At 38.1% G+C, this 16,218-nt stretch overlaps 4 protein-coding genes across 4 annotated transcripts; 1 reads left to right on the top strand and 3 right to left on the bottom strand.

Annotated features, from left to right (window-relative positions):
• Window positions 1-3,893: 3,893 nt before the first annotated feature.
• Window positions 3,894-4,487, bottom strand: LOC117928210. Its single transcript, XM_034848130.1, has one exon. It carries the CDS (start codon window positions 4,485-4,487, stop codon window positions 3,894-3,896), a length of 594 nt encoding a protein of 197 aa, XP_034704021.1.
• A 207-nt stretch (window positions 4,488-4,694) lies between these two features.
• Window positions 4,695-5,573, bottom strand: LOC117928209. Its single transcript, XM_034848129.1, has one exon. The coding sequence runs from the start codon at window positions 5,571-5,573 to the stop codon at window positions 4,695-4,697; it is 879 nt and encodes a 292-aa protein (XP_034704020.1).
• A 1,294-nt stretch (window positions 5,574-6,867) lies between these two features.
• LOC117928208 ((-)-alpha-terpineol synthase-like) lies at window positions 6,868-8,082 on the bottom strand. Its single transcript, XM_034848128.1, has 3 exons — window positions 7,798-8,082; window positions 7,448-7,715; window positions 6,868-7,295 (listed from the first exon to the last, which is right to left on the bottom strand). The coding sequence occupies exons 1-3, from the start codon at window positions 8,080-8,082 to the stop codon at window positions 6,868-6,870; spliced, it is 981 nt and encodes a 326-aa protein (XP_034704019.1).
• A 3,535-nt stretch (window positions 8,083-11,617) lies between these two features.
• LOC117929082 ((-)-alpha-terpineol synthase-like) lies at window positions 11,618-14,325 on the top strand. The gene is made up of 7 exons (XM_034849283.1): window positions 11,618-11,848; window positions 11,928-12,195; window positions 12,434-12,812; window positions 12,915-13,133; window positions 13,209-13,347; window positions 13,450-13,698; window positions 13,816-14,325. Exons 1-7 carry the CDS (start codon window positions 11,618-11,620, stop codon window positions 14,110-14,112), a joined length of 1,782 nt encoding a protein of 593 aa, XP_034705174.1. The 3' UTR covers window positions 14,113-14,325.
• Window positions 14,326-16,218: the final 1,893 nt, after the last annotated feature.

Below are 16,218 nucleotides of genomic sequence, written 5' to 3'. Positions count from 1 at the left end.
GACTTGCTGCGAACTATTGACTATACAAAGGCCTTCGTCTCTCAACGAAAAAATGATGAAGAGAAGCTGCGCTTGAGACTGGAGCAGGCCGAGGCCAGCTTATCTGCTGCTCGAGAAGACAATGAGGCTCTTTGGGAAGAGCTTGCTGAGGCAAAGAGTCGGGAGGATTCTATGGACGCCCGGCTGCTTGAGGCGGAGGATGAGATGGCTCATCTGAGGGGGGAAGTGAGGCAACTCCGGACGGAGGTATCGATTGAGAAAAAGCAGAGAGAAGATTTTCAGTTGCGCTTATCAGCGCAAAAAGAAGAGCTGGAGTCTGAGTTTGCTGTAGAAAGGGAGGAACTTGAAGCAGTCTACCAAAAGCAAGTAGATGAAATGTACTTCTTCGACTATCGCTGCTGTATGAAGAAACATGGAATCAAGCGAGACGTCCCTTCAATTCCCCCGGGTGAAGAGGAGAAGTTGCGCGGCAAGCCTGCTCAATGATGGCTTTTCTTTTTGTGATAATTATTTCTTTCTGCTACCTTCTCTATGTATTTGGTAGTCCGGAGACCTCTTTGTATACAATTTTCACAAGTATCAATAAAATATACTCATTCAAATTGTGTTTGTTTCTTTTGGCTCTTCTTTCATTGGTAATATTGCTTCAGATTGGACACATTCCATGGTCTGAGTAATGGGGTTCCGTCTAGCCTTTGTAGATGGTAAGCTCCATTTTCACTTGCCTTAAATACAATATAGGGGCCTTTCCAGTTGACTTGAAACTTTCCAGCTCCTATTTCAGCAGTATTTTCGAAAATTTTTCTAAGGACCAGCGTACCATTTTTGAAGCTTCTGGGCTTTACTTTGCGATTGTAATGAGCTGATGCCCTTTGTTGATAGTCTGCCATCCGGATGGATGCAGTTTCTCTTATTTCGTCTACCCAGTCCAAGTTTCTTCCTAACTCTTCATCTGCATCATTCTGCCTTCCTGCCTCGGTCCGGATAGTGGGTAGCCCAATTTCAGTAGGAATGATTGCGTTCATACCATATGCGAGGGCGAAGGGAGTATTTCCTGTTGGACGTCCGGGTGTGGTTCGATAAGCCCATAGGACGCCGGGTAGCTCCTCCACCCATTTTCCTTTGGCTTGCTCGAGCCTTTTCTTCAAGGTAGTGACTAGAGTCTTGTTTGTGGTCTCTGCTTGCCCATTACTTTGAGGATAACGTGGAGTGGAGTATGAATTCCGGATGTTTAGTTCCGAACAGAAATTCTGGAATGCGATGCTATCAAACTGTGGACCATTGTCGACTATGATGGTTTGGGGGATTCCAAAGCGGCATATGATGTTTTTCCATACGAATCTGGTGACATCTTTATTTTTTATGCTAGCATATGCTTCGGCTTCTACCCATTTACTGAAGTAATCCGTAGCGACGAGCATGAATTTTTTCTGGGCGGGTGCGGCTGGTAGAGGTCCTACTATGTCCATGCCCCACTGTGCGAAGGGCCAGGGTCCTGAGATTGGTTTCAATTCTCCTGATGGCATATGTGGAATGGGGGCATGCCTTTGACATTTGTCACATTTTTTGACATATGCCGCCGCATCCTTTTTCATCGTAGGCCAGTAATAACCTTGCGAATGGGCCCTATGCGCCAGAGACCGACTTCCGAAATGATTTTCACATACTCCCTCGTGCAATTCAGCTAATACATACAACACCTCTGAATGATTTAGACATCTGAGGTAGGGACCTGTAAAGGATCGCTTGTATGGGTGCCCCCCAATTAGGGTGAAGCAGGCGGCTTGCACCCAGATCTTGTGTGCTTGCTTGGGTTCTTCGGGCAGGGTGCCTGTCCAGAGTTATTCGATGATGGCTTTCATCCAGCCTTTGTCGTCTGTTTCGCTTGCTTTAATGGTGTTGCAAGTGGAGGCTTCCGTGACGGAAGGTTTGGCTTGCACATATATAGGCAATAGTATAGCTTCTTTGATGGGAAGGGAAGTAGCTATGCCTGCCAGGGCATCGGCACGTGAGTTGTCAGTCCGCCTGATTTTTTCAATCGTCCATTCAGTGAATCGCTACAAGGTGTCTCTTACTTTGTTTAAGTATCGCGCCATGCGCTCATCCTTGGCTTCGTATTCGTTCTGAACGTGTCTTACCACAAGTTGGGAATCACTATAGACTCGAACCCTGGAGACGGATAGAGCCAGAGCGAGATCCAATCCAGATAGGATGACCTCATATTCCGCTTCATTGTTAGAGGTGGGGAATCCTAGCCGGATGGCTTGCTCCAGATGTTCTCCGGTTGGGGATTGTAGCAGGAGCCCTACTCCGGAGCCGGATGATCGTGAGGCACCATCAACCCGCAATGTCCACCTTTCTTTTTCACTTGGTTCTTTATGTTGGATGGACCTTCGGGAGTATTCCAGCACGAAGTCAGCCATCACTTGGCCTTTCATGGACAATCTGGGTTGGAACTCGATTCCAAATTCGCTCAATTCTATGGCCCATTGAAGCATTCTGCCGATTAAATCTGGTTTGTGTAGAATGTTGCGAAGGGGTTGGTTAGTTAGTACGACCACCGGGTGAGCTTGGAAGTAGGGGTGAAGTTTTTGGGTGGCACTTCGAAGAACTAAGGTCGTTAGTTCCATTTTTTAATATCTGGTTTCTACGTCCGCTAATGCTCTGCTGACGTAGTAGATAGGCTTCTGTTCCTTTGGTGATGGGCAGCGGAATAGAACAGCGCTAATTGCCCATTCTGACACAGCCAGGTACATGTATAATCTTTCTTCGGGGAGGGGGCTGCTCAGGATGGGTGGTTGCGTGAGGCAGTGTTTAATTTTTTCAAAAGCGTTTTGACAACTGTCTGTCCATCCGCTTGTTCCGGCCTTTCGTATTGCTAGGAAGAAAGGTCACAGTTCATCAGTGAAGCGGGCTATAAAGCGCCCCAGGGCGACAAGCTTACCTGTGAGGCGCTGCAATTCCTTCTTGTTCCTAGGGGGTGGTGTTTCCATGACTGCCTTGACTTGATCTGGGCTAACCTCTATTCCCCTTTGGCTGACCATAAATCCTAGAAATTTGCCAGCACTTACGCCAAAGGTGCATTTAGAAGAATTCAACTTCATGTCATATTTCCTTAGGAGGTGAAAAACTTCTTGCAAGTGGAGAACATGCTCCTCTCAGGTTTTGCTTTTAACCACGATATCATCAATATATACCTTTACTGTGCGGCCGATTAGAGGTTTGAATATCTTTGTCATCAGTCTCTGATAAGTGGCTCCAGCATTTTTGAGGCCAAATGGAATGACTTTGTAACAATAAAGTCCGTGTGGCGTTATAAAGGCTGTCTTCTCTTGATCATCCGGGGCCATGGGGATTTGGTGATATCCGGAGAAAGCGTCCAGGAAGGAAAGCATCACTTGCCCAGTAGTGGAATCCACAATTTGATCTATTCGTGGCAAATGGAAACTTTCTTTTGGACATGCTTTATTGAGGTTGGTGTAGTCGACACATACCCGCCATTTGCCCTCTTTTTTGGGTACCACTACTACATTTGCCAACCAGTCCAGATATTCCACTTCTTTGATGAATCCGGCTTCCAGCAACTTGTCAATCTCATTCCGAATGATTTTTTGCCTGTTCGGGTGAAAACGTCTAACCCTCTGCCGGATAGGTTTTGCTGTTGGCAAGATGTTAAGTTTATGAAAGGCTATAGAGGGGTGAATTCCCTTCATATCAGAATGCGCCCATGCGAAAACGTCATGGTTTTGTCGGATGGCGTTTTGAATGTTCTAGGTCTCTTCCGGCGTTAAAAGGGAACTGACGTATGTGGAGTGAGTACGTTCCTCCGAAATTTGAATTGTTTGCAAGGGATCCGCTACCGGGGGATCTTTGTCCGCTGGACACAGTGATTGCTATTGATCAAGTGCGTGGGTGGACTCAGGGAGGGGTTCATTCTCCTGACTGGTCCTTGCTTCTCTTGCTATTTGGTAGCATTGGCGAGCGGCTAGCTGGCTGCCGTATAGGTTGATTTGCCCATCCTCGGTAAGAAAGCTTACCATCTGATGATATGTATTGGGGATGGCTTTCATGCAGTGCAGCCATGTGCGGCCCAAGATAACGTTGAAGGGTGATAAATCTTGTACCACCAAAAACTGAACGTTGAGAGTGACTGGGCCAGCTTGGACTGGCAGCACAATATCTCCCAAGGAAATAGTTGATGCCCCATTGAATCCGGACAGGATTCTTCCAGGGTTTTCGAGACCAACTAAGTTGTGTCCCATGTGGCTTATGACCGATGCTTGTACCAGATCGGCTGAGCTGCCTGGGTCAATTAAGATGCGTCTTATGTCGAATTTGTCCATCCCCAAGGATAGAATGAGGGCATCACGGTGCGGACATAATATCCGTGTGGGGTCTACTCGTGGAAAAGTGATTGTCCCGTCTATGGGGCGAGGGCCCCCTTCGGTTATCCCAGGCCGGATGGAGTTGACACGCTCACGCACCATTGCTTCTCGTAACAATTTCTGTCTTTTTCGTTTGGAGTTGAGCTCCTCATCCAATGGGCCTCCATTGATGTAGTTTATGACAGCTTTGGGGGCGGCTGGAATCGTAGGGGTTCTAGAGTTGTGGTTCTGGGAAGCGCCTCTACCTCCGGCGTCTGAGCGGAGGTATTGCCTCAGGTGTCCCGCCTTTATAAGCTTTTCCACCAAATACTAGAGGCTTCTGCATGTCTCCGTGGTGTGGCCATGCTCTTTGTGGTAGGCGTATTTTTTGTTATGATCCCTTCTGGATGGGTCTGATTCGAGGGGTCTAGGCCACCTGAAATCGGACATGCCTTGGATCATAGGGAGAAGCTTCTCATAAGTTATGAAAAGAGGTGTGAGGGGTGGCATTTCCGGGCGACTTGGCCCTTCTTGCCTTCGGTCGGATGGCCTTGGCCTGTCCGGAAGTTTGGCACTTCTTTCTATACTATCCTTGGACGGCTGTCCGGCAACCAACACTTGCTGGGTGGCTGCCCGTACGTCGTCTTCAAGCATTAAGTATTTGTTTGCACGTCGAAACAAGTCGTCCATCGTCATCGGAGGCTTCTTAGCTAGTGACTCAAAAAATGGAGTGCATGGACAGATGCTTCGCTTGAAGATCTGTAGGACAGCGTCCATGCTGCAAGCCTCCACTTGTAGAACAGCCTGGCCAAATCGCTTCACGAATTCCCTCAAGGATTCATTATCCTTCATTTTTATGTTTTGCAAGGTGCTGATATTCTTCTTATGTCGAGCGGAGCATAAGTATTGTCCTACGAAGGCTTCCGATAAGTCTCTGAAATTATCAACAGAGTTGGAAGGTAGGCGATGAAACCATGAGAGAGCCTGCCCTTGTAAGCTGGCGGGGAATACTTTGCACAGTAGCGGGTCGTTGCCAATATCGAGAGTCATGAGCTGTCGATAATGCATGATATGGTCGAAGGGGTCGCTGGACCCATCGTATGTGGAGAATTTTGGTACGAGGAATCCCCTTGGGGGCTCGTAATGAATGATATGAGAACAGAAAGGCGTGGAGAGCATGTCATCCAGCCTTTTGCTGATGGAGCCCATGGGTGGCTCATTTGGGGGATTTCTCTCAATTGATCGTACCGCCTGGTACGGGGGAACGTTCTGCACCATGGAGGTGACCAACGGGTCACGGTGCAAGAGAACGTTCTATGGTATGGGGGTGACCGTAGGATCATGGTGCACTCCCCATGTGGTGGCTATCGGCGGCTTGGGCCTGCCAGGCTCCTGGGGACCCAGTCTCGCACGCATCGCGCCCGACAACTGGGATCTTCTGTCACGTTGTCTCTTAGATGAGAAACGAGTGGAGTCGGAGCTTTCCTCACGAGGAGCTCAAGGCATGGGTGTGTGTGGCTCATGCGGCCTAGCGTTGCGCATTTCAGGGATTACCCCCGCTGTTCCGGGGTAAATCGATTCTGGATGAGGCCTTGAGTTGGCTACTTGACCTCTTGAATGCTGACGACAGGGAGGCCCCGTCGATGATGCCTGAATGCGTAATATTGCGTTTTCCTCTCTTAATCTCGTCGTTTCTTGGATGAGAGCTTGTAGTTGTCGCTCGCTTGCTAACTGTCTTTTTTCGATGGCTTCGCGCCATTCAAAATTATCTTCCTCTCCTCTAGCAGATGAATGGCTTCTGGAAGGCGTGGCCATCTTTGCCGGTGACTGAATCAACGAAAAAGTTCCCACAGACGGCGCCAATGTTGAGGCCCTGCATCCCTGGCGATCCACGTAGTTGTCAAATGGATGAACGCGCGATTCTCAACCAATATAGGTTCTTGACTCAATTGTCCCTGCAAAAGGCGTCCGAACAGGGTGTCCGGACACACCCTCCGATGGTTTTGTCAGCCATGGAAAGAAAGATAAAATTAGTTGGCATAGTTGGCCTTTTACTAGGTATAGCCAGCTTACCTTCCTCTTTGTGCGAAGGTTCATATATATAGCATCAGAAGCTCTCTCTCCTCCATAAATGATGGAAGGCTTTTTGGTTTACCATGATGCCACTAGGTGATGGCAAGGACATCCTCACCCTACGGGCGGCTGTCAGAGATCGTGGGAAGTGACTTGCCGTCACTTCTGTCTTTTCACTCTGCAGGCGTCGGAATGTGAATTGTGACAGGATGTTAGAATGACGTAGTAAGGCATGTTTAGTTTAGTCGATGATCCGGACAAACATATCCGGATAGAATATGAAAGGTAGCCGGATGAGAAATGGCGGCGGTACGGATGTGATGCTTTGCGAGTGTCGTGTGCTTCTATTTCAAGGAGTCCGGATAGGAGAAGCACGCCACATGTCCTCTTGGGGGAATCCGGATGGAACTGATCCGGATAGAACTGTGTGTCACGTGTCGTTAGGGGGAGAGGTCCCTACAAATATGCACATTTGCTCTTGCCTGGACGCATACTTTAGATCCTCCTGGTGCTTTGCTTGCACCATACTGTAATCTAATTTTGCAAACTCAAGCAAGATGGGGTTCATGTCCTGTGTTCTCTCAAATGCATCTCTGAACCACCTTGCCTCTAACCTTAGCATTCTCCAATGCAGTGGAAGTTCCAAAGCATTGCTCACCAGTATGGCAAGATTTTCGTCTATATTTTGCTGTAGACATGCTTCAAGATGTTTTTTTGTGAAGTCCCTAGCTTCTTCTAAGATACTTTCACCTTCTATGGAAAGGTAGGAAGCTTCATACAAACACAGAATTCCCTGGATATCTTCAGAAAGGCATGCCTTAAAGCCCCCCATCTCATCCTTGAAACTACTAAAAACATCTGCAATAAAAATGCTCATTTTTTAGCTTTCATAGAGACAAAGTCAAATAAAGACGTTTACTGCTAGCAAATAATTAGTTAAGATCTCTAAAATGCCTTAGGATGCAGTACTTCATCTTTCTGTACCAAAAATGAAGATATTACTGATATACCTTGAGGAATGCTATACCCATTTTGTCTTAGAATTCTAAATTCAAGAGCTGTGGCATGCAAATTCTCTTTCTTCCACTTGTCATCAATGTTATGATTGCAGTATATGCTGTTCAACAGTCTCTTGATTTCATCTTCGAACTGGTAAGATATTCCAAGTCTTTGCAAGAGATCGATCAGCTCAAGTTGATCCAAAGGCTTCTCCACCTTTCCCAGCATCATTTTCACCTCCCTCTTTAGTTGATCGAATCTTCCTATGCATGTTTCTCCCTGCACATATAACAACACATTGATATGCAACATCAAGCTAAAAAAACGACTACAAACATTGCTAAGAATAATGAATAGCTACCCTATAATCACTTCTTAGTGACTGGACATAGTCGTAGTCCCAAATGGGGGCTTGATAATTTGCAGTTCTCCGTACAGTGGTTTCATAAGAAGCTCTGTTGACAACTATGCTTTGTACCGGATGAGCAGCCTTGCTACTAAAGGATTTTCCTAGCCAAAAATCCCTTCTAGTTGGCAGTATAGTATTCCTGAGAACAGGGGGTTGAAGAAAGCGTGAAAAGAGCCATTGAGGAGAACTTAGCAAGAGCGAGCTGTAGATGATTGTTTGGGTTGTACTGGATTCCATGGAATACTGTAGAAGCGGAATTCCAATAATATTTTAATAGAAAGATGCTTGATGGCACATGGAATACTGTTTCAAAAGCTGCTTTAGTGAAAGCCATGCCAGGTACATACCATAAGAAGATTTTATATTGGGAGCATGCTACCACACAATTAAGAGTAATATCATTATTTATTGAGTTATTCAACGTTACCAAAATATGGATAGGGGTCTAGGTATGATTACTTAACATAAAATATTGGTAAGGCGATTCACTATGACTATATGTTATCCTTATCGCTACCTTAAGAAAAGAGAACTTGTTCTAATCATGCTTAGGTTAATTTGAGTGTGATATTAGAGGAGGATTAGATCATTTCAGTGTATCTCCAAGATAAAGGTGACTTTAAGTAGCTTTATTGATATTATTGAATTAATTAAATTACCAATTGTGAGAATATTAGAAAGAATCATAAACAAAGGGAGAAAAAAAAAATCTAGGGTTCTTATTAGGATTACTTGAAAAATAAGTATAACACAAATTGGATTTAAATAGGTTTACAATCAAAGAAAATAAAAAGGAAAATACTAATTCATCCATACTCCTAAAAAGAAAGATAATAATTTTAATATAGAAAATAACTAACTCTAACATCTCTATGCGAACTTATGATGCAATTGGAAAAAGCTTCAAGAATTTGTCATACTCTCAACCCTTCATATTTCATAAGAATAAACATATGTCAAGTTCAAATTCTCATAAAACTTGACTTGAAAAATTATCTTTTTCTTGTTCATAGCTTCATTCCTTTTGCAATTACATCTATCCTTGTGCCAATAAGTACTTTTAGGTGCAAATCGAGTCTTAATCATCTTGTTACTCTTAACCTAAAGTGCTATACTTTATTTCAAGAGTTAAACTTAAATGAATAGTATTTACTGCTCTTACTTCTAATTCTTTTCATCCATATAGCTCTCTATTTTTTTTTTTTTTTGCGTTGTAATGCTTTGAGAAGTCCTTATTGCTCAAAAATACCTTTTATAGTACTTTATCATATACTAAAATGTTTTTTCTATTAAAGGGCTCAATATCATATTTTAATGAATTTTTGCAATTAAAACCTCAAGGCATAATTTAAACTCTTCTAAATATCCACTAGAATAAACAATTTTAGGTCATTTTGAAAAATAAAAAATTAGAAGTTTATACTATTTTTCCAATTAAAAAAATTAAGAAATTAATGTCAACGATAAAACTCACATTTAATTCACAAATCCATAAATCTAAATAAAGTTTAAATAGAAACAAATGTTGAATTAAAAAATCTTCTAATATTTTCTTAGTAGTCAACTATAATTGGAAATTCTAATTATTATCGAATTACCAATTTTCTAAATAATATTGTGAAGTATCTAGAAATAAGTTTTACTATTCTTTTTTTTTTCAATTGATTAGTTTTCAAATTAAATTAAAAAAAATATGATGATTAATTTTATATGTATTTTTAACATGAAAAAAAATATTATTATACATTTAGAAATGAATAAAGACAAACTATTTAAGACTTAATAATATTCACTCATTAATAAATAAATAAAAACTAATGATATAAATACTTAATGATATTCAACTCTTTTTAGATTTAAGTGAAACTCAAGTTTATTCAGATTTTAAAGAAAAAAAATAAACACTACCTAAGTTCCTATGAGAGGTGAATGCATTTAAGTGGGATTTTAATTAAATTGAAATTGATTAAGCCATAGGGCACAAGGGGTGGGCCCATGTATTTTTCTACTTTTTTTAAATCAAAGCCATAAAAATACTATTTAAGTTAAAATTACAAAATCATTTTAAATAAAATGGTAAAATCCTTTTTCTTTAATAAAGTTGTATAACCTTTGAATGAAAATAGGAAGCCCTTTTTTAAAAATAATATTTTGTATAAAAGTAATATATATATATATATATATATATATATATATATTCATAAAAATAATAATAAAATTCAGATTCTCTTTTCAACAAAAATAGGGATAAAATCTCTCTTGTTAAAATGTTTTCTTTATATAATTTTGAAATTCTTTTTCTTAAAATAATAAATTTATAATTTTTTTTTAAAAAATTAAATAATTTGTATCAAATGTAGAGCTTTTTTTTTTTTTTTTATAAAATTGAAGAACTTTCTTGAAATAAAATAAAGTTAAAATCATTTTGTAATATAACTTGTCTAATAAAATTAAATAAAAATCACTTTTCTAAAATTGGTATACAATCGACCAAATTTTAGAAGACTTTTCATGGGGATGGAAAAGAAATATTTTAAAATAGGAAATTTTTTTAGTTAAATTTTACTTTGAAAAGAAATTAGGAAAAATTAAAGATTCAAAAAACTAATTTCAAGTCTCACTATTATATATATGACAATGCATGAAAATGTTTCACCTTAAAGCAAAGGACGTGTAAATGAAAATTATTACTACTAAATTGGTCATCAAAATTGTGAATTCTCAATTCAAAAAATTTTGAATTTGATAGGTGATATGCCATATACCTTGAACATATAACATGCAATTTAAGAGGTGACATGGAGCAACATTTTGAAGGCTAAAAAATAAAGTTTGAAAATAATAATAATAATAATATGTAGATCCAAAAGAGAATTAAAAAGGAAACATGGTTTTTATCAATAAATTTTTTAAATGAAAGAAGGCAATCAAATTTCTTGTATTGAGCAATCAAAATTAGGAATATGAAACTCAATTCCCATGTTCCATGTATATATAAAGGTAACCCTTTTCAATTCAAATACAATTTGAAAACTAAAGTACAAAGGCTCTTACGAGTCACATCAAGTACCAGCACACGCCCTTCACTATGGGGATCTTAAAGGTCGAAGCATGCACAAAACGTTCCTATAATTTTGTGAAAGCAAATCAAATATCATACACATTCTTTCCACCATGATCAAAAATCAATAAATTCACTTGGGAATAAGTCATGTTAAGACGCCGTTAAACTTCAATCCCAAAAAAATGCTTGTATCGTTATCTTTGGAATTTTTTTTTTCTAGAAATATATTTTAATTCAGTTGTTTTTAAGGAAATTTTTTTTAAAAATAATTATATAAATATGAAGAATTATTAAAAATAAATAATTATATATAAAAGTTATTTTTAAGAAAGATTTAAAAACACAAAAAATAAGTTAAAAACGTTTTAAATCTCCAAACATGCTTTTATTTTTAAAATATTAAAAAACTGTTTTTCAAAACTTTTGTAAACAAACCTAATAATAAAACTCTTTTTGAATATTTTATTCTATGAGAAGATAGTTATGACCCCATCAATACAAGATGCTTTGAGACTATTATCTAAAGGCCGACAAGCTGGGTATACTTTACACGATCTCACGAAGATTCAGCTTGGAAAAAATCTCACTAGCATTATTGCAAATTTGACATAATACTATTGCTTAATCTTACAGCAAACATGGGAGCACATACCACAAATTCTATATATAGCTGCTGGCAATGTGATCGATCCAGCTTGTCCCACTCCTATGGCTCTTCTGACGCTTTCTTCAAACCCTTTTTTCACTTTTACAAGACTGCAACCTGCAAGCCGCTTCTGCCGCGGAAAATCGCAGGGTGTTTGCATTTCTGGTCCAGTCCAATGCACGGGTGGGGCTAAAACAAGTAGCCAAACTGCTGTGATTGTGAGGCGAACCGCAAGCTACCAACCTTCAATTTGGGACCATGATTATATCCAGTCACTAACGAGTGATTATGTGGTAGGTGCTAACTTTTAGTACTATTGTTCATTAATGGACTCAACTTGATTTTTTGACGGATATAGTGTCTTATATGCAGGGAGAAACATATACAAGACAATTGGAGAAGCTTAAGGGAGATGTAAAGATAATGCTTGGCCAAGTCGGGGAACCTTTGCATCAACTGGAGCTAATTGATTCCTTGCAAAGGCTTGGAATACATTATCACTTTGGGGAAGAAATAAAGAGAATATTGCATAGCATATACAACAACCACAATAGGAATGATACATGGAAAAATGGAGAATTATATGCCACAGCTCTTGAATTTAGACTCCTAAGACAGCATGGCTACCATGTTCCTCAAGGTATTAGACCCTACCGAGTCCTAGGTTTAAATTTAGTCTTCACTACCGTTTTAATAATTTTTTCAGGCAGTGGAAAGAGGTACACGATCTACCAGGTAAAACAGCATATACAGGAAGCACTAGATCAATTAGTTGCCTAATGAGAATAGCATAAAAAGCACACGATTTTTGGGATTTTATAAATTCTGTGCGACATATTTATACTTCAGCATAATTATTGTCATATTGAATGTTGCAGATGTTTTCCATATTTTCATAAACAAGATGGGGACTGTTAAGCCATGGATTAATGAAGATATCAAGGGAATTCTATGCTTGTATGAAGCTTCATACCTTTCCGTAGAAGGTGAAAATATCCTAGAAGAGGCTAGAGATTTCACAAGAAATTTTCTTGAAGAATACCTTGAGCGGACTGTAGATCAAAATGATCTTACTGCGATAATAAACCATGCCATGGAGCTTCCGCTACACTGGAGAATGCTAAGGCTAGAGGCAAGATGGTTCATAGATGTATATGAGAGAAGCCAGGGCATGAATCCCATTTTACTTGAGCTTGCTAAACTGGATTACAATATGGTGCAAGCAACATACCAGGAGGATCTAAAACATGCATCAATGTAGGAGTGAGCATATTCTCATTTTCATGTATAGTTTAGCAGCTACAAAGTACTATCAAATTCTAATATGGATATCCCCTCTTTTGGGCCTTACAAATGCAGGTGGTGGAGGAGCACACGCCTCCCAGAAAAATTGAGCTTTGCTAGGGACAGATTGGTGGAGAATTTCTTTTGGGCTGTGGGATTTATATTTGAACCTCAGTTTGGATATTGCAGGAGAATGTTGACAAAACTCATTTCGCTGATAACAACAATTGATGATATTTATGATGTTTATGGGACGTTGGATGAACTTGCGCTCTTTACAGATGCTGTTGACAGGTTGGTGGTTTCTGTATACTGCTTGTCCTTTTAATTTAATAGAGGTTGGGATGCTAGTTTTGTTTCCACTGTCAGATGGGATACCAATGCAATGGAGCAACTTCCACAATACATGAAGATCTGTTTCCTTGCTCTCTACAACTTCACTAATGAAACCGCTTATGATGTTCTTAAAGAACACGATCTCAACATCGTTTCATATCTCAGAAAAGCGGTAACATTTCAGATTAAAAATTCAGTCATCTTTCTATAATCAAATTGACGAAATTTCCTGTGCAAGATATGCTTTTGGCTCATTATATGATTAATTCTTCAGTGGGCAGATTTAAGTAAATCCTACTTCGTTGAGGCGAAATGGTACCACGAAGGTTATATGCCATCTCTACAGGAGTACATCAACAATGCCTTGATTTCAATATCGGGTCCACTAACACTAGTTCATGCCTATTTTTTCATCACAAATCCAATGACGGAGGAGGCCTTGGGATGCTTAGAGAGATTCCGCGATATAATCCGTTGGTCATCAACGATTTTCCGTCTTTCAGATGATCTTGGGACATCATCTGTATGCAGCCTAATTATTAGAGATTGCTTTAGTTTATTTTCTATACTAACAATCCATCATTTAATAATAATAATAATAATAATAATAATAATACTGATACATATATTTTTTTCTCAGGATGAGTTAAAAAGAGGAGATGTTCCTAAATCCATACAATGTTACATGTATGAAACTAGTGCTTCTGAAGACGATGCCCGCAAATACATAGGCTTCTTGATTGATGAAACATGGAAGAAGATGAATGAAGAGCGAAATCTGAATTCTCCCTTCTCCCAAACTTTTATTGGAATGGCAATGGACATTCCTAGGATGTCTCAATGCATATATCTGTATCGGGACGGGTATGGTGTTCAAGACCGTGAGACTAAGGATCACGTAAAGACATTATTCATTGAGCCTATTTCCCTTATATAGAGAACCCATGTCCTTCAGTCTGAGATGTGAATGTGATCTAAGCTTTTTAGAGTTTGGATGTGGTAGCTTGGTAAATTTGTGCAAAGGATATTTCCCTGAAGTTAATTCACTTATTTGGTTGGTTTGGTCTCATGTTCCTCAGCTGTTAGACTGCTTTCTTGTGAGATTCACCATTAGGTAAAACAATAGCAGAAAAATCCACACATAAGTAAGCCAAGCATCTTCTTGAAGGCCATGGTTGATATTGATGTTTAAATTAAATCATCCTGTTAAATTAGTGTTTTAAATTAATTTATTATAATCTTCATAAATTATAGAGTATAGTTCAATGAGAGTGTATGATATAACTAAAAAATGTTGGTGGAGAGACCGATGAAGAGGGTGTTTGATAAAATTCAATATTTATTATTTAATAATTTAAATTTAAAGTGAAGAGGGTGTTTGATAAAATTCAATATTTATTATTTAATAATTTAAATTAACTTTAAATTAAATTATACTCAGGTTGTTAACTTAAAATTTGTTATTTAATTTTTTCTTTAAGTCTTAAAATTGTTTAATCAAATTAATTTAAAATATATTTTAAATTATTAAATTAATATATTTATCCTTATAAATTATAATTAGAATAAATGAGATTGAATAATAGTAAAAGTAGTGGAGTAGTAAAGGGGATCCCAGAAATAATTAGGACAAATGAAAATAAAAAAGTAAAATAAAAATGTGAATTTAAAAATAAATCAATTAATTTTACTTATCATTTAAAATTATTTTTAATTCTAAATCATATCAATGTATTGGTTCCAAGTTGACATCAAACTTCATCCTTTATATAGAACATGATACAAGCAAGAGGTGTGCACAGGGTCGGTTGTTGAGCCTTGCCACCAAATTCACACATATGATATATATGTGAAGCTTTGTTTATATATTATACTAAAAGTTGAAATCTCTGCCGATCACCAACCTTTGTTTATATATTAATTTGTCTTTATTTCAGTGGAGCTGTCGGGAGGTGTCCATAATCGATTTATAAAATGACATGTTTAATAAGTGGGACAAAACTAGATTCGGTGATAATTAATTTATTAATTAAAATATCTTTTTAATATTTTGTTTTTATAATGACCGATGGTCTAAGTAGTCATCTAAGGCCAACCTTTTATCATGAATTGCAATACCGAAATATTGGAGACAAATGGGCAAATGAGACTTTGCTATTGAATGACTCTAGATTGGATACGGAATTCCAATAATATCTTAAGAGAAGGATGCTTGATTGCATAAGGAATGCTGTTCCAAAAGATGCCGAATGCTTTATTTAAAAAGATGCCTAATGCTGTTGCACCCAATTATTATTATTATTATTATTCAGACACAACTTAGTGTAATATCACTGTTTATTGAGTCATTAAACGTGATCATAATCTGGATCGCATAAAATATTAACGAGGCGATTCACTATGACCATATGTTATCCCTAACGCTATATCCTAAGGTGAGAAAAGAAAATGCTTAGTAATATCAATTCTTATTACTTTCATCTCTAGATTATTGATACGTGAAGTTTGAATCAGTTTTATCAGTTTTATTGCAACCAAACATTTTTGTCTTGTAATTTATTTGACTCCCAACAAAATTAAATTTAGATTTCTATGAATTTGTGGTTCAAAAAATGAAAACAATAATACTAAAATCATAAATTTTGGAAGATATATATATATTTTACTACAAATTTTTAAAATTCAATCTTTTATTGCAATACAAAATCGAAATATTCGATTCTAATGAATTTTTGTAATTAAAACCTTAAGACATAATTTAAACTCTTCTAAATATCCACTAGAATCAACAATTTTAGTTCATTTTGAAAAATAAAATATTAGAATTTTATACCATTTTTCCGGTTAAAAAAAATATTAAGAAATTAATATCAACAATAAAACTCACATTTAATTCATAAATCTGAATAAAATTAAAATAGAAACAAATGTTAAATTAAAAAAATCTTGTAATATTTTCTTAGCAGTCAAATATGGGAAATTCTAATTATTATCGAATTACCAATTTTCTAACTAATATTGTGAAGTATCTAGAAATATGTTT

This window comes from Vitis riparia, chromosome 13 (assembly GCF_004353265.1).
Source record: "Vitis riparia cultivar Riparia Gloire de Montpellier isolate 1030 chromosome 13, EGFV_Vit.rip_1.0, whole genome shotgun sequence".
Taxonomy (NCBI): Eukaryota; Viridiplantae; Streptophyta; class Magnoliopsida; order Vitales; family Vitaceae; genus Vitis; species Vitis riparia.
This window is presented reverse-complemented; position numbering and strand designations above follow the sequence as displayed.

Bases quoted from the DNA above. Each gene is read 5' to 3' on its own strand.
- LOC117928209 (XM_034848129.1), bottom strand. From the start codon at position 5,573: ATGGGCTCCATCAGCAAAAGGCTGGATGACATGCTCTCCACGCCTTTC.
- LOC117928208 (XM_034848128.1), bottom strand. From the start codon at position 8,082: ATGGAATCCAGTACAACCCAAACAATCATCTACAGCTCGCTCTTGCTA. The intron at 7,716-7,797 runs GTAGCTATTCAT...TTATATGTGCAG, and splicing joins CACTAAGAAGTGATTATAGG to GGAGAAACATGCATAGGAAG. The intron at 7,296-7,447 runs GTATATCAGTAA...TTTTTATTGCAG, and splicing joins TGGGTATAGCATTCCTCAAG to ATGTTTTTAGTAGTTTCAAG.
- LOC117928210 (XM_034848130.1), bottom strand. From the start codon at position 4,487: ATGGTGCGTGAGCGTGTCAACTCCATCCGGCCTGGGATAACCGAAGGG.
- LOC117929082 (XM_034849283.1), top strand. From the start codon at position 11,618: ATGGCTCTTCTGACGCTTTCTTCAAACCCTTTTTTCACTTTTACAAGA. The intron at 11,849-11,927 runs GTAGGTGCTAAC...TCTTATATGCAG, and splicing joins CACTAACGAGTGATTATGTG to GGAGAAACATATACAAGACA. The intron at 12,813-12,914 runs GTAGGAGTGAGC...TTACAAATGCAG, and splicing joins GATCTAAAACATGCATCAAT to GTGGTGGAGGAGCACACGCC.